This window comes from Moschus berezovskii, chromosome 10 (assembly GCF_049115385.1).
Source record: "Moschus berezovskii isolate FMDL1 chromosome 10, NW_MosBer_1.0, whole genome shotgun sequence".
Classification (NCBI taxonomy): Eukaryota; Metazoa; Chordata; class Mammalia; order Artiodactyla; family Moschidae; genus Moschus; species Moschus berezovskii.
This window is the reverse complement of record NC_142469.1, coordinates 73,103,338-73,120,411: the sequence shown is the minus strand read 5'-3', so window position 1 is coordinate 73,120,411 and position 17,074 is coordinate 73,103,338. Positions and strand designations below refer to the sequence as shown.

Here is a 17,074-nt window from a genome sequence, read left to right as displayed (position 1 = left end):
GGCTACAGTCCACAGGGTTGTACAGAGTTGGACACAACTGAAGCAACTTAGCACACATGCACACAAGCTTTCTGTAAATCAGTAAAGCAATGTATCTACAGAATTTTAAAATACTGATATCGTTTGACCACGAATTTTACCTTCCATGCACCTATCCTAAAAAATTTATTTAAACTACAATTGACTTCATGGACTTCCCTGATAGTTCAGTTGGTAAAGAATCCACCTGCAATTAGAAGACCCGGGTTCCATTCCTGGGTTGGGAAGATCTCCTGGAGAAGGGAAAGGCTACCCACTCCAGTATTCTGGCCTGGAGAATTCCATGGACTGTATAGTCCATGGGGTTGCAAAGAGCTGGACACGGATGAGCGACTTTCACTTTCACTTCACAATGGCTTCATATATAGTCGCAGATATTTTACATAGCCATAAATGTCCACAATAAAGTTATACATCCATGATCTAGAAATACCACTCTTTGTAAATGATATTTAAAAGTAATTTTACAAATAAAAAATAATTAGGGGAAATATTAAGTGGAAAATTACCAGTATACAGAACAATATAATTATGATTATCACATTTATAAAGTATGTATAAAAATTTCTTAGACAAATCAAGCAGAATAAATAAGCAAAGATGTAGGAGATTTCAAGAAAAGAACCATCAAACATGATTTAATGAAAAGCTAGATTCCATTATCATTGAAAGAGAGAATTTAGAATATACATTCTTCTTATAACTTCATTTACGTTTTATGAAAAGTCAATCATGCCTTTGCTGTCCACCTGGAACTATCATAACATTGTTCATCAGCTATGCGTGCATGCTAAGTCGCTTCAGTGGTGTCCGAGTCTCTGTGACCTTATGGGCCGTAGCCCGCCAGCCTCTTCTGTTCATGGGATCCTCCAGGCAACAAAATGAAGTGGGTTGCTGTGCCCTCCTCCAGGAGGTCTTCCCCATCCAGGGACTGATCCCACCTCTCACGTCTCCTGCATTGGCAGACAGGTTCTTTACCACTAGAGCTACCTGGGAAGCCCCTCATCGGCTATACTCCAGTATAAAATAAAAAGTCAAAAAGAAATCAATCACAAACTTAGTTATAAAGGAAACTTAAATACATAATAAAAATTCAAGATGTTTCCAAAATCCAGTGGAAAATAACAACAAATCACTGACCAGTGATTCCCCAAGTTAGGCTCATAAATCACCAAAGGCCTCTTGTGAATAATCTTTGAATGAACTATTGCCTCCTGATGCAAAGAGCCAACTCATTAGAAAAGACCCTTGATGCTGGGAAAAATTGAAGGCAGGAGGAGAAGGGGACGACAGAGGATGAGATGGTTGGATAGCATCACTGACTCAATGGACATGAGTTTGAGCAGGCTCTGGGAGATGGTGAAGGACAGTGAAGCCTAGCATGCTTCAGTCCATGGGGTCGCAAAGAGTCAGACATGACTGAGTGACTGAACAACAACTGCCTCAGAACTAAAATTATATTATGAAGATAAATAATTTTATATCAAAATATTGCACGTTAGGACAAAAATATATAATCAAAAGTGATTTCTATTTTGAAAGATAGTCTAGAATCATGTAAAAAAAAGTTAAACTAGAAAATCAGGGGAAAAGTCAGTAAAGCAAAGGAGGAAATAAATATAAAATTGCTGCTGCTGCAGCTGAGTCACTTCAGTCGTGTCCGACTCTGTGCGACTCCATAGACAGCAGCCCGCCAGGCTCCCCCGTCCCTGGGATTCTCCAGGCAAGAATACTGGAGTGGGTTTCCATTTCCTTTTCCAACGCATGAAAGTGAAAAGTGAAAGTGAAGTCGCTCAGTCGTGTCTGACTCGTAGTAACCCCATGGACTGCAGCCTACCAGGCTCCTCCATCCGTGGGATTTTCTAAGCAAGAGTACTGGACTGGGGTGCCATTGCTTTCTCCGATATAAAAATGAGACACTGACAGAAAAGAATAAATTTAATCAAAAATCCATTTCCTTGAAAAGATCAATAAAGTAACTAAACCACTTGTCAATTCCAAATGAAGAGCAATCAAAACAAAATATGTGACATTGGGTAACACAAAAGGGACAGAACTATAGCTATAGCCGTTATTATGAAATTACATTATGTGTGAACTTAGAGACGGATCTTAGTCTGGATACAATGAAATTCTAGCAAATAATAATTTCCAGTATTTAACCCAAGGAGAGATCGGGATCTGAACAGCTGGTAAAAGAAAATAAGAGTGTTGAAATTTGCCGTTAAAATTGCATTATGGTTTCATAATTGAGGTGTCTTTAACCCCTAAAGAATAACTAATGAATAGCTAATGCCTAAGTTAATCAAACTATTTAGGCCGTAGAAAAACCATTAAAACCAACTAAATATATATTTAAAAGCTAGCAGAACTGTGATAACAGAACCACATAAAGATAGGACTCTCTCAAGCTCTTCTCTGTCTCTCTTTTTAGATCTCTGCCTGTTTCTCTTTCTCACGTATGCACACATACATACAATGCAGACCAGTTTAATTCAGGACATACTGAAAATGTGAATCCAGCAGTGAGTTAAGAAAAGACCACTACATGATTTATCATGATTGCTTTTTTAAGAATTCAAGGATTTTACAACTGTGGTAGGAAATCTAGAAGAATATTTCATTATCTCAGTGCATTAAAGGAACAAAATCCTGTGATTTCATTAATACATATTGTAATGCACTTAATTTTATTTAAAAGACATTTATAGTAATGCTCTAATTATATGAGAAAGCATAAGGAGACTCCCTAAGCATGATAAAGCTGTTTCAACAATAACCAGTAGCACACATATTAAGGAGTGAAAAACTAGAGGCGTTAAAGTTATTAATATAATCAGAGATGCAATGTAAATAATCATGCTCACTAGTGTCCAACATTTTTGGAAGCTCTAGGAAATTAAATAAGACAACAAAAGGAATAAATGGCAAAACTATTAAAAAGGGTGAAATTATTTTAAGGTATAATGATTTTATACAAGAAAAAGCTAGTTAGAAAATTTAAAGAAAGAAAATCAAAATTACTTCAGTGACTAAGTCAAGATATAGTTTCCCTCTGGGTCATCCCCGCATGCCAGCCCCGAGCATCCTATAACATGCATTGACCCTGAACTAGTGATTCGTTTCACATATGACAACATACGTGTTTCAATGCCATTCTCCCAAGTCATCCCACCCTCACCCTCTCCCATAGAGTCCCAAAGACTGTTCTATACATCTGTGTCTCTTTTGCTGTCTTGTATACAGGGTTATCATTTGCATCTTTCTAAATTCCATATATATGCATTAGTATACTGTATTGGTGTTTTTCTTTCTGGCTCACTTCACTCTGTATAATAGGCTCCAGTTTCATCCACCTCATTAGAAGTGGGAGGGGGGTTCAGGAGGGGGAACTTATGTAAACCCGGGGCGAATTCATGTCAATCTATGGCAAAACCAACCAATATAATATTGTAAAATAATTTGCCTCCAATAAAAAATAAATTAATTACCAAAAAAAAAAAAAAGAGTTAGGGCATCAGCATACAGATTTGGGGATATATAACAGAACCCCAACGTTTAATTTATGTGGGTTTTATCTATTGATATTTAACTATATTGGAAATGAAAATGGAGAAAAAAATTAAAGTAATCAATGACTTAAAAAAAAATAACTCATTGCATGTTGCTGCAAAATAAATATTATGAAAAACAACTCTATTTTACAAAGTAAAATTAAGGAGAAAAATGGTATCCTTTTACATATTTTTCACATCTCTTTCATATCTGGTTTAATAAAAGACAAATGGCTTTTCAAAAAAAAAAAAGATATAGTTTCATTATATTATTAATAAAGATACAGATTTTTAAAAATCTCTTTCATAATAACAAATATTCTTAAGTGTCTGTTCTTATTGTTTTCCAATTCTTTGTGATTTCATAGACTGTAGCCCACCAGGTTCCTCTGTCCATGGAATTCTCGAGGCAAGAATACTGGAGTGGGTTGCCATTTCCTTCTATAGTGGATCTTTCCAACACAGGGATTGAACCTACATCTCCTGTATTGCAGGCAGATTCTTCACCACTGAGAAACCTGAGAAGCCCTCTGAAGTATCTAGAAATATATTTAGCAAGAAAGAAACAGGTCCTAAGTGAATAAAACCATTACAAATGTGTTGAAGGACACAAAGATATGAATAAATGGAGACATGCCCCGTGTCCCAGAATGGGAATACTTGGCATTAATACCTCCTTATGGAGTAGATACAATACTAATTATAACATTACTAAGGTTTATTTTTAATTTATTTTCCTCACATTAAAAAACACTGGAAAACAGTGATTTTTTAAAGAACCATGTATTTGAAAATTACTCAGGAAAGTTTAAATAAAATGAATAATAAAAAAAACATGCACTACCAGATATTAAAATTTTCTAACGAGAGCAAGGCCCTTACAGCAACTCCAGCAAAAGGATCAATGCTGAGGAGATGATCTTTGAACAATGTATGGCCTTCCTCAGTAAAGTTGACTTCAAAAGTACTTAGGAAAGTGCTTTTATTTGCATGATTCCATAGTGATGTTTATCATTGTTACTATTATACTTATTTGTTGAGCCCTGCTTTGTGTAGGGTTTTGTACTTGGAACAGGAAAGAAAAAGAATAAGATGTGATCACTGGCTTCCAAAGCTTTGGTGATGTTTAGGATAGAATCTGAAGATAAAATTTCTCATTTAGTTCATTTATTTCATGCAATTTTTTCTACCTTTTCTGAGGAAAAAGTGAGATTGAGATTTCACAGAGTTCACAGTAGAGTTGTAAATATATAGACTATAGTGGGGCTTGGGGGGCCACAAATGTGGATTCTTAAAAATAAACTCTGCAGCATCTCATCTGAATTCTCCAAGTGCTGTTCCTACAGTCTATGGGCTTCTTTTAACAAAAAAGAAGGGAAAAGTTTGAAATGCACATTTAAATGTTTCTCTAAAAATTAACCCAATAGGAGAAAAGGCACAGCAATGGATGTTTGCTTCTTTCAGTTTGTATTTTTGTTGCTATAAATAATCCTGTGTGTGCTGATTTATTTCACAGAGTTAAGAAAATAGTCTGGCCAAGGAACAGCTTAGCTGTCTGTATATTTTTACAAACCCATCTAGAGTAGCACTGTTCTGGAAAATCCCTACATGCCATGCTTCAAAACCATTTTCAACATGGATAAGCAAGGCATTGAAATCTCTTTGTGAGGTGAGAAGCAGAAAGTTGCTTTTATACACCAGTTGAGAACTCAGTGTGTTGGGTTAACAGGACAGCATTTTAACTTCTCATTTCTTCCTTTTCCCCTAATCATTTTATGTGTTGTCATTGCAAATAAGGAACAGACTGTCAAGGTAAATAAAATTTACCCAGACTTACAGAAATGAGCAAGACTTCTTATTTTCTTTCTTTGGCAGTTGTCTGAAAATAAAGGTAAGCTCCTAGGCCATGTCAGCATCCTTTTTCAGCAAAAGCAGTAGCTTTGATAAATTTCTTATTTTTTTTCATTGTCAGTCAGGTCTAGTACCCATGGTTGTCTTTAATGGCTCTATTTTGGTCCTTGAAACACTTCTTTATGTGTTTGCACAGAGGGGATACAATGAGATCCGTGAAGTTAAACAGTTCCATTTCACTGGTTGGCCTGACCATGGAGTACCCTACCATGCTACAGGCCTTCTTTCCTTCATCCGGCGGGTCAAATTCTCCAACCCTCCCAGTGCTGGTCCCATCGTTGTGCATTGCAGGTGAGTGGTGGTCGGTTGACCTTGACTTTGTGCAGCCAGCTTTTTTAAAGTATCCAAACAAGGCTTGTAAACACCAAAACCAATGCATGTTTACAAGGTTTCAGTTTGCAAGTATAACAGATTAGGTAAAACAGCAATAAAATAAAAGTTAGCTTCTAAGGAGAACATAAAAGAAACTTCAGAAATAAATACATTCATCTTAATGTGTGTAGTGTTGTCCATAATTGCGAATGTAGAAACTCTGCCTTTTAGTGGCAACATTTGCATGTGTGTTGTGGTTTGTTTTTAATCACTTTTGCAAAGCCTATATAGTATGGAAGAGTAGGTAAAGCCAGAGAGTTCTTGCCAATTCAGTAAATTCCTAATAGAATCCCAGCTTTTAAAACTAAATTTGAGGCATACAAAGTTATTAAATGTCCTAAATTATAAGAATTTGTGCTGTAGAACAGCTACTTTAAGAATTTTTTTAAAAGCCATCCCTCAGAGGACCTTGAAAACTACATTAGTAAAATTCAACATATATATGCCAGAAAAATGTTAATGTTATCCAGACTTTCTTTTGATTAGAAACTTCTCTTAAAACAAGTACTCAGAGACACTAAAAGCAAATTACATGGCCTCATTTTGAGATATGAATAGAAAAATATATACTGAATCTGAAAATCTTTTCCTAAATGCTGCACACCATTCTCAAATACTATCCCTTCCAAGGTACATAATAGGTTGTGCTTAAGCATTTTTCTTTCCCTGAAAATCCAGCCTATCAGTATTTAAATGACCACATATGAAAGGGGAAAAATAAAACAACAGAGAATGAAATAAAAGTAAGGCGTCTCATTAGGATCAGATACTGTGTACCTTGAAAAAAAAATCTACAATCCTCCTCAAGAAATCTGATGTACTCTTCAATTACTTTCCTGTCTCAAACCCTGGGAACAGTGACTGAGAAGATGGTAGGCAAGAAAAAGAAACAGAGATAGCCACAATACCTTTGACTTAAATTTCTTAAAGAACAATTACGTTTAAGAGAAATGACCAAATCCAGACTTCAAAGAAATAATGTTAATAGTCTATCTGTGCATTTAGAAAGTGAGATAAATGGGTTTTCAATTATGTACTGTCTTGACTTATCATAGAGGTTTCGTTTCTTGTGAATTGCCTGCTTCAGTAGTGCTCCAACAGTCTCAGATATGCTCTCGAAACACAAGTGTCATTTTCTACTTCCACTTGGGCATCTGAATTTATGGAAGAGAGGGAGCTGACTACAAAGTGATTTTCTTATAAAAATCCAAACTATACCTTTTTGCTCCATTGACTTATATGTATAAAACTAGAGAACTCTTCCCAACGGGTAAAATAATCAACAGTATATTATGATTCGACTACTGAATTAAATACAGGAAGATAGTTCTATCTTTGTGACCTGTTAAGAATTATATTTCATACCTAATAATTCATTTTCATTTTTTCTTTGGATCACCATGTAAATATTCTTTCTACTATTTGTTTCCTCCCCAGTAATAATGAACATTTTCATCCCCACCCTCACTATTAACACTTCCCGTGAAATGTGACTCCTCACATTTTCCATTTAAAGGTTTTAGATTAATGTTCTTTTGCCTTGACCAGAATCTGTCTTACTAAGACAGCATTGCTGAATTTTGCCAGAGCACCCACAACAACATGAGTATGAGTCTTTCAATCTCAAGTGAAAATTATAAAGCATAAGTCCACTCCGTGATCAATTCTATGAGCTTGAAATTTTTGTAAAATGAAGACTGTGTATAAGAGCTGTGAAACTTAAGTGACATATATACATTATTTTCAAAACACAATTTGATTTACAAAGTTTATATTTTTTAATTTGTTCCAGTCCTCAGTTTACACCAAAGTAGGTTCTCTACATTGAAGCTATTTGTTCGTTAATAAGCATTTACACAGTACATACAAATTATGTCTTGTACTTTGTTGAATCATTTTGATTCCACTTATTTGAAAATCAGATGGGTCTTTCAATTTGTATAGACATGCTTCCTGCAATTCTCTAGATCTGCTTCTTTTTCAGTGCTGGTGCTGGACGAACTGGTTGTTACATTGTGATTGACATCATGCTGGACATGGCTGAAAGAGAGGGTGTTGTTGACATCTACAACTGTGTCAAAGCCTTACGATCTCGTCGTATCAATATGGTCCAGACAGAGGTGTGTTGATTGTTGATTAACCTCAGGTGGTCTTTCTTGGTTTGCTTTCCAACACTTATCAAACTAAATAGTAGGTGTTTGTCCCATAGAATCAATAGTAGCTCATCAAGTCATAGAAAAATACTGGTATTTTTATTAATATTTTTATATAGAGAAAATTCTTTGATGACAGGAAACTTGTATTAAAATATTATGAAAATTTTCTTTCTTTTGATAGGAACAGTATATTTTTATTCATGATGCCATTTTAGAGGCCTGCTTATGTGGAGAAACTGCCATACCTGTCTGTGAATTTAAAGCTGCATATTTTGATATGATTAGAATAGACTCCCAGACAAACTCTTCACATCTCAAAGATGAATTCCAGGTATTTATTATTTCTAGCACCTTTTTATGAGGAACTTATTACAATTTGTCCTGGGCATTCTTAATTCTTCCAAGGAAGGTCTTTCAAGTCAAATTTATAACCTTTGACCCTATTTTAGGTATAATACGTGTCTCTTTCATTATACAGTTGTTATACAAAGTTATAGAGTCAACTTTTGTATTAATGAGATCATATCTGCTGTATTTTGAAGGGTGAATGAATTCAGACTCAGGGAAAAGTATGGGGAAAAGGTACCATAAAAGTCAAATTTAGTGATAATTTTTGTATCTTTACAATCTTTTTAAAAGCACAGTCTTATGGATTTTGACCTTCTGTGTCACTCAAGCACGTTAATAATAATAGCTGGAGTTTGTGCGAAACATCATCTCTAAATAATCCAAAATGTTTTCACTGCCCTTAAAACATCCCTAAAGCTGTTGACTATGAGATCAAGAATAACTCTAAAAACCTAATACTTTGATTCTTTGCCCAGTGCTCTTTGCCATAGCGTGTGCTCAAATCTGGCACATTAAAATGTTATTACAAATTATAAGTTTGATGATGGGGCATCATCATGGGCTGCTCTGATTGCATTTTCTTTGGTTAGACAGTACCTTTTGCAGGTTGCTGTGTTGTTTAGCATCCCTTTCCCTTTTAAAGAGAGGTACATTGAACAATGTGTATGTTGTTTGTCACTTCTCAGGCTTTAGTAGCTTTAACTACGAAGTCTGTCAGCCTGTAATCATGGCAAATGTCATTGCCTTGCAAAATCCTTTCCTTTCTACTTGGCCTCCTAAATGCTTGATAGATCTGTGTTATGCTATGAAATGGGTCACTGTCTTTTAACCTGGGTTCCCTTTTCGTTCCAGACCTTGAATTCAGTCACCCCTCGACTACAAGCTGAGGACTGCAGTATAGCATGCCTGCCAAGGAACCATGACAAGAACCGTTTTATGGACATGCTGCCACCTGACAGATGTCTGCCTTTTTTAATTACAATTGATGGGGAGAGTAGTAACTACATCAATGCTGCTCTTATGGATGTAAGAGACTGCTCTCTTTGTTAGTGTAAAATGTAGTGAAAAGCTGCAAAATTGATGAACACTGGCTAGGCTCTCTTTTCAAGAAAATTTAAATGGCCTAAAAAGGAAAAGTAGCAACTTTCATTGTAATACAAAATTTTTTGGACAATGATTTTGAATTTCTCTTACAGTGGTTCTTAGGCACTATAAATTTTAGGCTTGACTATAAGTTTGACAGTTGATTTTCAATTCTTATAAAATTTTTGTGCAAGAAATATCTGCAGGTGATAGTTTTCATCCTGATTATTTTCAGGAAAGAGAGTCATGCTTATCTATTTTGAATATAGTTAGGAATGAATTTTTTAAATCACAGAATGTCATATTCTACTAAAATTGTGTTAATTTGGAAACTTTTATCTCTGACACTAATAATTTATAGCTAACTAATAGTTATTCCAATAATTTATAGCTAACTTGTTTCAGTTGTTATTAATTAATAAGATATAAGGGAAGGCATGGAAGATACATGTTAACACATCCATCATCATGAAAAGAACTCTCTTGCCCTACTCCAGTCTTTCTATTGTAGATGGTACAGCATGTACTCACATGTCAGCATCCCATAGACACACCAATATGGAAAGAGAATTTTAAAGTAGTTCAGGAGGGGGAACTTATGTAAACCCGGGGCTAATTCATATCAATGTATGGCAAAACCAACCAATATAATATTGTAAAATAATTTGCCTCCAATAAAAAATAAATTACCTAAAAAAAAATTAAAAAAAAAAAAAATAAAGTAGTCTTTTTCCATCTTGTTTTGCTTACCTTGGGAAGAAGCAAGAAGGGTTTTAAGTGCAGCATCCTTTTGGTTTATCACCTTCCTTCATAGGCATCTCTAGTTTTTGCCCTTTAGACTATGGAGCCATAATAAGGAGAAACCAGAGTCAGGGCTCATTCTTGGATGATGAATAATGAAGCTTTCTAAGTTATTGCTCCTACTGAATTCTCCAAAATTAGTTTCTGATAGTACAGACTTGTTAAAGCCTATGTGCCACTTCTAATTTTCACCCGGTTACTTTGCTCTTCTTTATTCTACAGAGCAGAATAGTTTAAAGGTAAGCTCAAATGGAAAGCTACTACTCTTGCTGTGACCAGAGTCTTGCCTAGTTATTACTCTTGTCCCCTGAAATCACACTCGATCCTCATTATACTTTTTCTTGCCATTTTAATCATCTGCAAAGTCAAACATACTAAATATAAAGAAAACACACAGACCTTTTTTTTTTCTGAGTCAGTCTATGTTTAGAATGAAAAAGGGTGAGAAAAAGAAAATAACATTAGGAAAGATATTTGGATTTTTGTCTTTGACATCTCTTTCAAATTTTTTAATTTCCAGGTGGTTTTCTGGTCAGTATGAAGACAGAACCTTGTATTCTAAGTGTTCCTATCTTCTGTTTAATTCACTGTGATTCAACACATATAGTTTATAGTCGAAACTGCCCTCTGGATTTGGTAGTGTGGTTGGGACTACAGAAAAGTTAGGTTTGGTTTGGCTTATGAGAATGGGGCTCATTGTTCAACACTCCCACCTTCCCTTCCTCTCTAACCTCTACCCCATTGTAAGTGTCATACACCCTTTGTCATGCCTGTGAAAATTATGAGGTATGGCCAAGAATCACGTGATATCAAAGCCTTAGATATACTCTTGCACTTAGAGAGGAAAGAAATAGGAAATCTTCAGTCTTCTCTCATATCGTCTTCTCTTCATCTATCTCCCCACCCCTGTGACTCAAAAAAGGAATAAAAGGCTTTTCATCTCCCTTGACTTACTTTCCCATGGAGCAGACATTTAATTGGAAGGAAAATTTATTTCTTTCTTCTGATCCTTTCTCATAAGCCTTCATATCTTCCTTAGCAGGGCACTCACCCCAGCTACAGGTGCAACTTTTTGAGGTCTTAAGGTCAAGTAGAAGCTGCTGGTGAATTACTGTCTCCTCAGATTTATCCTGCAGTCATCCATGGAGTGAAATGCTATGGTTAGCAGCATTTCCCAAATGGTGATAGGCTCAATGAAGCTGAAAGGTCAGTTTCTACACTGGTGTTGAGATACCTGAAGGACTTGAAGAGTAATATGATACAACTAAGTTAGCAGATCACTGACAATTTTTATCAGCATTAAAGAAATCTATCTCAGGCAGCTGTCTAGTTATATTTTTACAAACCCTTAGTTTATTACATAGAAATATATGTTTTTATTTCAGTGTAGATCATTAGCCTGTAGAATGACAAATTATCTGGCCAGATGAATCTATCCCCTTTCTGGAAAGAGAGAATGCGTTGTGTCCCAATCAGGGGGCCTTGGGTCAATAAGGAGTCATTCCCTCTTACCTGAGGCCAGGGAATCCATTAGTTTTACTCTGTGGCACTTGAAAAATCTTTTTTATTTATTTATTTATTTTAATTGGAGACTAATTACGTTACAATATTGTTGTGGTTCTGCCATCAGTTCAGTTCAGTTCAGTCGCTCAGTCGTGTCCGACTCTCCGCGACCCCATGAATCACAGCACGCCAGGCCTCTCTATCCATCACCAACTCCCTGAGTTCACTCAAACTCATGTCCACAGAGTCGGTGATACCATCCAGCCATCTCATTCTCGGTCGTCCCCTTCTCCTCCCGCCCCCAACCTTTCCCAGCATCAGAGTCTTTTCCAGTGAGTCAACTCGTCGCATGAGGTGGCCAAAGTATTGCACTTTCAGCTTTAGCATCAGTCCTTCCAATGAATACCCAGGATCGATCTCCCTTAGAATGGACTGGTTGGATCTCCTTGCGGTACAAGGGATTCTCAAGAGTCTTCTCCAACACCACAGTTCAAAAGCATCAATTCTTCGGTGATCAGCTTTCTTCTTACTTGCTTCCAAAGAGAATAGTATGAAGGGAAAGGAAATGTAAATTGACTTTGGAGAACACTTTGGTAAACACCCTTACCTTAAGATGATGAAAGTTATCATCATGAGTGACACGTCATGTTAACAACATAAATCCTTGACATGATGAAATGGGAAAAGTATTTCATCTCTGTGGTCTTTCTCCCCAAGCTCATAACCTCAGTCTAACAATGAGAGAAACATCAGGCAAACCTTAGTGGAGGGACCCTACGAAATACCTGACTGCTGCTTTAGCATCAGTCCTTCCAATGAACACCCAGGATCGATCTCCCTTAGAATGGACTGGTTGGATCTCCTTGAGGTACAAGGGACTCTCAAGAGTCTTCTCCAACACCACAGTTCAAACATTGACAAAAATCAGCCATGGGTGTACATGTGTTCCTACCATCCTGAATCCCCCTCACACCTCCCTCCCCATCCCATCTCTCAGGGTCATCCCAGTTCACCAGCCCTGAGCACCCTGTCTCATGCATCAGACCTGGACTGGCGATCTGTTTCACATATGATAATATACATGTTTCAATGCTATTCTCTCATATCATCCCACCCTCACTTAAATGATTGAAACTATCATTCTGATCATTGATATACATTAGAAATTCCCAGAAAACTGTGGGATGTGGATTGCCTACAAGATGTGTTGATAATGTCAATATAATATAAAAGCACATGAGTTTGAGGAACATGTGGTTTTTCTTATTTGGAGTGGAGAAGAGCCAAACAGTTCTATAACAGATGATAGCTGATAGACATATATTCATAGACAGACAGACACACACACACACACAGAAATTTTACGTCTTTAGCCTCTTAGACTTTGGAAGACTGAAACAGCCCAACAGGTACCTCACAAAGGATCTTAGCCTCAAGAAGTTTTTTTTGTTTGTTTTTTGGGTTTTTTTGGTATTTGTCATATATTTACTTTTATCAACAAAATTCATTCTTGGCTTGAATTGCTGCTGAGGCATCAAAGGCATACTATCAGATTGACTACTTACTAGTTGCAGTATGTTGCCGTGGTCCAAATCTGTTATTCCATGGCTGGAGCAGCAGGCTGACTTCATCTCCATATGAAGATGTTGAGTCTTCCCAGCCCTACCTTGAAGTGTATTGAATCTGCTTGTACAACTGACTATTCATTCTAAGTTACTATTTTTCCCTATCTACCTTGTTTTTTTCACAGAGCTACAGGCAACCAGCTGCTTTCATCGTCACACAATACCCTCTGCCAAACACTGTGAAAGATTTCTGGAGATTAGTGTATGATTATGGCTGTACCTCCATTGTGATGTTAAATGAAGTCGACTTGTCCCAGGTTAATTGTTATGGGTTTCTTTTGTATACTTACACATGACTTAATAAAGTAGTAATAAAATGTTAACATCTGCTTTATGCTATCCTAATTAGAAAAAAAATAAGGCTCATTTTCTTTTTCTTTCAAAAATATTCACTTCTAGGGCTGCCCTCAGTACTGGCCAGAAGAAGGGACGCTACGATATGGTCCTATCCAAGTGGAATGTATGTCTTGTTCAATGGATTGTGATGTAATAAACCGGATTTTTAGGATATGCAATCTAACAAGAGTAAGTCATTAATGCTTTTAACTGAATTTATCCCGAACAGGTGATTACAAACATAATGTGCTACATTTCCATTCAGACAAAAGAGAGAGTAAAATTAATAGAAATTATATAATCAATCCCAAAGCTAATCATCTTATGGCTTAGCACTGCAATAAAAATGCATTCTAAAAACAGGAAATCAGAAAAGCTTGAAGCTAGGTTTCTGGGTCAGTTAGTAGCCTGTTGTATTCTATGCGGAAATCAAAATGCAGATTCCCTGGTTCAATTGAGTTTGATTGTCTGGGCCTGGCCTCTGAGTATATGTAGATTTATCTCAATGTTAACTTCAAGTCTTATTAGCATTGATATCCAGCCCAGAAGAGGCATGCAATTGAAAAATAGGAATATAATATTGATGACAGGAGAAAGTGATATGTTGGATCAGCCATTATAGAAGGGGTCTGTGTCACTATTTCAGTTCTGCTTAAATCACATATGTCCCTGACTCTCCTCCTACAACTCATCTACAATTTCATCTCTCTGAGTGGCTCAGCCTCTGGCTCTGCCCACATGTGTAGCTCGATGCAGTGCTGCTAGCCCTTGCCTTTTCCACAAAGTAGCAACTGTCCTTCACAAACCTTTCTTTCCTTGACATTTCCTGTGTTTTGCCATCAGTGACAAACTGTCTGGAGTCTCTCCTTCAGAAAGCCAAAAAGTACTAATAAAATCTGTTTAGATTATGTAACCACATAGCAAGGAGAATTTGAAAAGAAATCAGTACTACCTCCCATGGAATTATGGAATTATCTCTCTTTTTAAAGAGAAAGATTACTCTTTCCTAGAGCAGCAGTTCTATGTACGTTTATTATTTTAAGTGTGTAATTAAAATTGTGTTACAGTGTTCCTCACATCAAAATGACTATATGTGTTTCTGATTAATGTCTATATGTGTATAAGTAGAGAATGAAATCACATCCAGTTCTATTGTTCATTTCAGTGAGAGAAGAAGAGGATAACTTCAATCATGTCTACTCATGCATATCTTAGATGTTAATTTAAAGAATCTCATTATGTCTGCACATCTGTTGCATTATGGTCCTACTAATATTTTAGCTGAGAAACTGTAGCTGCTAAACTAAGAAAGTAGAACCTATCTGCTAATTGAACTGTTTATAGGAAAAATATTGTAGGAACAGGAACTGAAATTTGTTTTACTTTTTTTTTTTTTGGTCAGCGTATTTATTTTCATCTATATTTGGTATTCAAGCACTTATTAGTGTGTGATTTTTCTTTCTTTTCCTATTATCATTATTTAATATCATTCACCTCACCAAATATTTAGTATATGCCAACTACAGGTTGGGTGCTAAACTCGGTAGTTCCTTGTCCCATCAAAGGATGTATGAACCTTGCCATGTGGAGCTTCAGGTCTGATGCCTTATGATATGGCTCACTTGCACATACAAATTCTTCCTTGTATTTTCGCTTGACAGTTTAATGTATTGATTCATTTATTCAACAATGCTATTACTTGGAAAGTATTTTTGCTAGGTTCTAGTGATAAAGAGATTTTAAGGGAAAAAGAGATTGTCTTGCCCTTAAAGAATTTATATTTTATCAGGGAAGATAAACATTAAACAACTTGTACAATCATTTATCTACAAATAAACGAAATTTTATAGAGAAAAAGTACAAAATACAGAGGCTTTGGGTGATCTGACAAAGCTGGATAATCAGAGAAGACTTCTTTGAAGCCATGATATTTAAGACAAAATTTGAAAAATTAGTAGGAGCTATTTCGGCACGGGATAGCCAGCTACCTTGGTTTACACAGGACAGAAAGGTTTCCTAGAATACATAAATTTAAGCACAAAGACCAGAAAAGTCCAAGGCAAACCCAAGACAAGTTGATCACTCTGTTTGGGACTGAGAACGGCAAAGGGTTCGGTATATGCAAAGTTCCCAAGATAAGAAATGACTTGGTGAATAGATTAAGAGAAGGCAAATGTGTCTAGACCTTGACTAGGTTATTAGAATAAAGGGAAATTGGAGGAAGAAGTGGAGCCTTATCATACAGGTATTTTTAAACCATGGCAGCAGTTTGGGTTTTATGCTAAAATCATTTGGAAGATATTAAATCAAGAAGTGACATGATCATATTTGCATTTAAATCATGATGTCTACAATAAGAATGGTTTGAAAGGATATCAAAGTTTGTTCAGGGAGATCAACTAGGAAGTAATTATTATGATTTGTGATTTGAGAATACAATGGTATCAGTGACAATAAAGAAATGATGAATTTGAAAGTTATTTAAGTATAATCATAGTAACTGATTATTGGATATGGAGTGTCAGGGAGAATTTTATATGAAGATAATTCTCATGTAATTTAGAATCTTCCTGTCCTGGGATGTACATATTTTGGACTTGCATTAGCCAGATTCAGTCTAATGTGTCATTTATGTCATAGTGTAAATTGGTATGAAACTTTTTTGCACTCTCAGTCTCTAAGTCATGTCTGACTCTGTGTGACCTCATAGACTGTAGTCTGCCAGACTGGAGTGAATTGCCATTTCCTCCTCCAGGGATCTTCCTAACCCAGGGATCAAACCAGCATCTCCTGCATTGGAAGGCAGATTCTTTATGACTGACCCACCTGGGAAGCCATGAACCCTTTACTTTCTAATAAAAATTCTAGCCCTAACTTATTTACATAGAAATATTTTTTCCCTCAACAGCCGCAAGAAGGTTATCTGATGGTGCAGCAGTTTCAGTATCTAGGCTGGGCTTCTCATCGAGAAGTGCCTGGCTCCAAACGGTCATTTTTGAAGCTGATACTGCAGGTGGAAAAATGGCAGGAGGAATGTGAGGAAGGGGAGGGCCGGACGATCATCCACTGCCTGTGAGTATGGCGTCTTGGCTGGGCCATTCAGGGGGCCTTGGTGCTCATCCCATCATTAGCCTTGTTTTTTTCTCTGCTAAAGAGTAACTCCCATCTTACAGACCTCAACTAGATATTCTTCTAAAACAATCTTCCTCTTTCACAGTTTTATAATTCACTACTACAACTTTTGTATTTTTCAAACTGATTTATATAGTTATCATATAAACTCTTGAACACTACTCTGAATAACTTTTCTGATTTACACTATGTACAAATCTATAAAAATCTCAAG

At 36.3% G+C, this 17,074-nt stretch overlaps 1 protein-coding gene across 2 annotated transcripts in view; it reads left to right on the top strand.

The window, feature by feature from the left end:
• PTPRK (protein tyrosine phosphatase receptor type K) overlaps positions 1-17,074 on the top strand; it is a 643,642-nt gene that overhangs the window by 618,004 nt on the left and 8,564 nt on the right. For both annotated transcript variants that reach the window (XM_055433578.2, XM_055433577.2), the window contains exons 22-28: positions 5,641-5,795; positions 7,861-7,996; positions 8,214-8,363; positions 9,233-9,406; positions 13,518-13,649; positions 13,792-13,917; positions 16,637-16,800. In XM_055433578.2, coding sequence (XP_055289553.2) covers positions 5,641-5,795; positions 7,861-7,996; positions 8,214-8,363; positions 9,233-9,406; positions 13,518-13,649; positions 13,792-13,917; positions 16,637-16,800 — 1,037 coding nt within the window. The remainder of the gene's footprint in view (positions 1-5,640; positions 5,796-7,860; positions 7,997-8,213; positions 8,364-9,232; positions 9,407-13,517; positions 13,650-13,791; positions 13,918-16,636; positions 16,801-17,074) is intronic.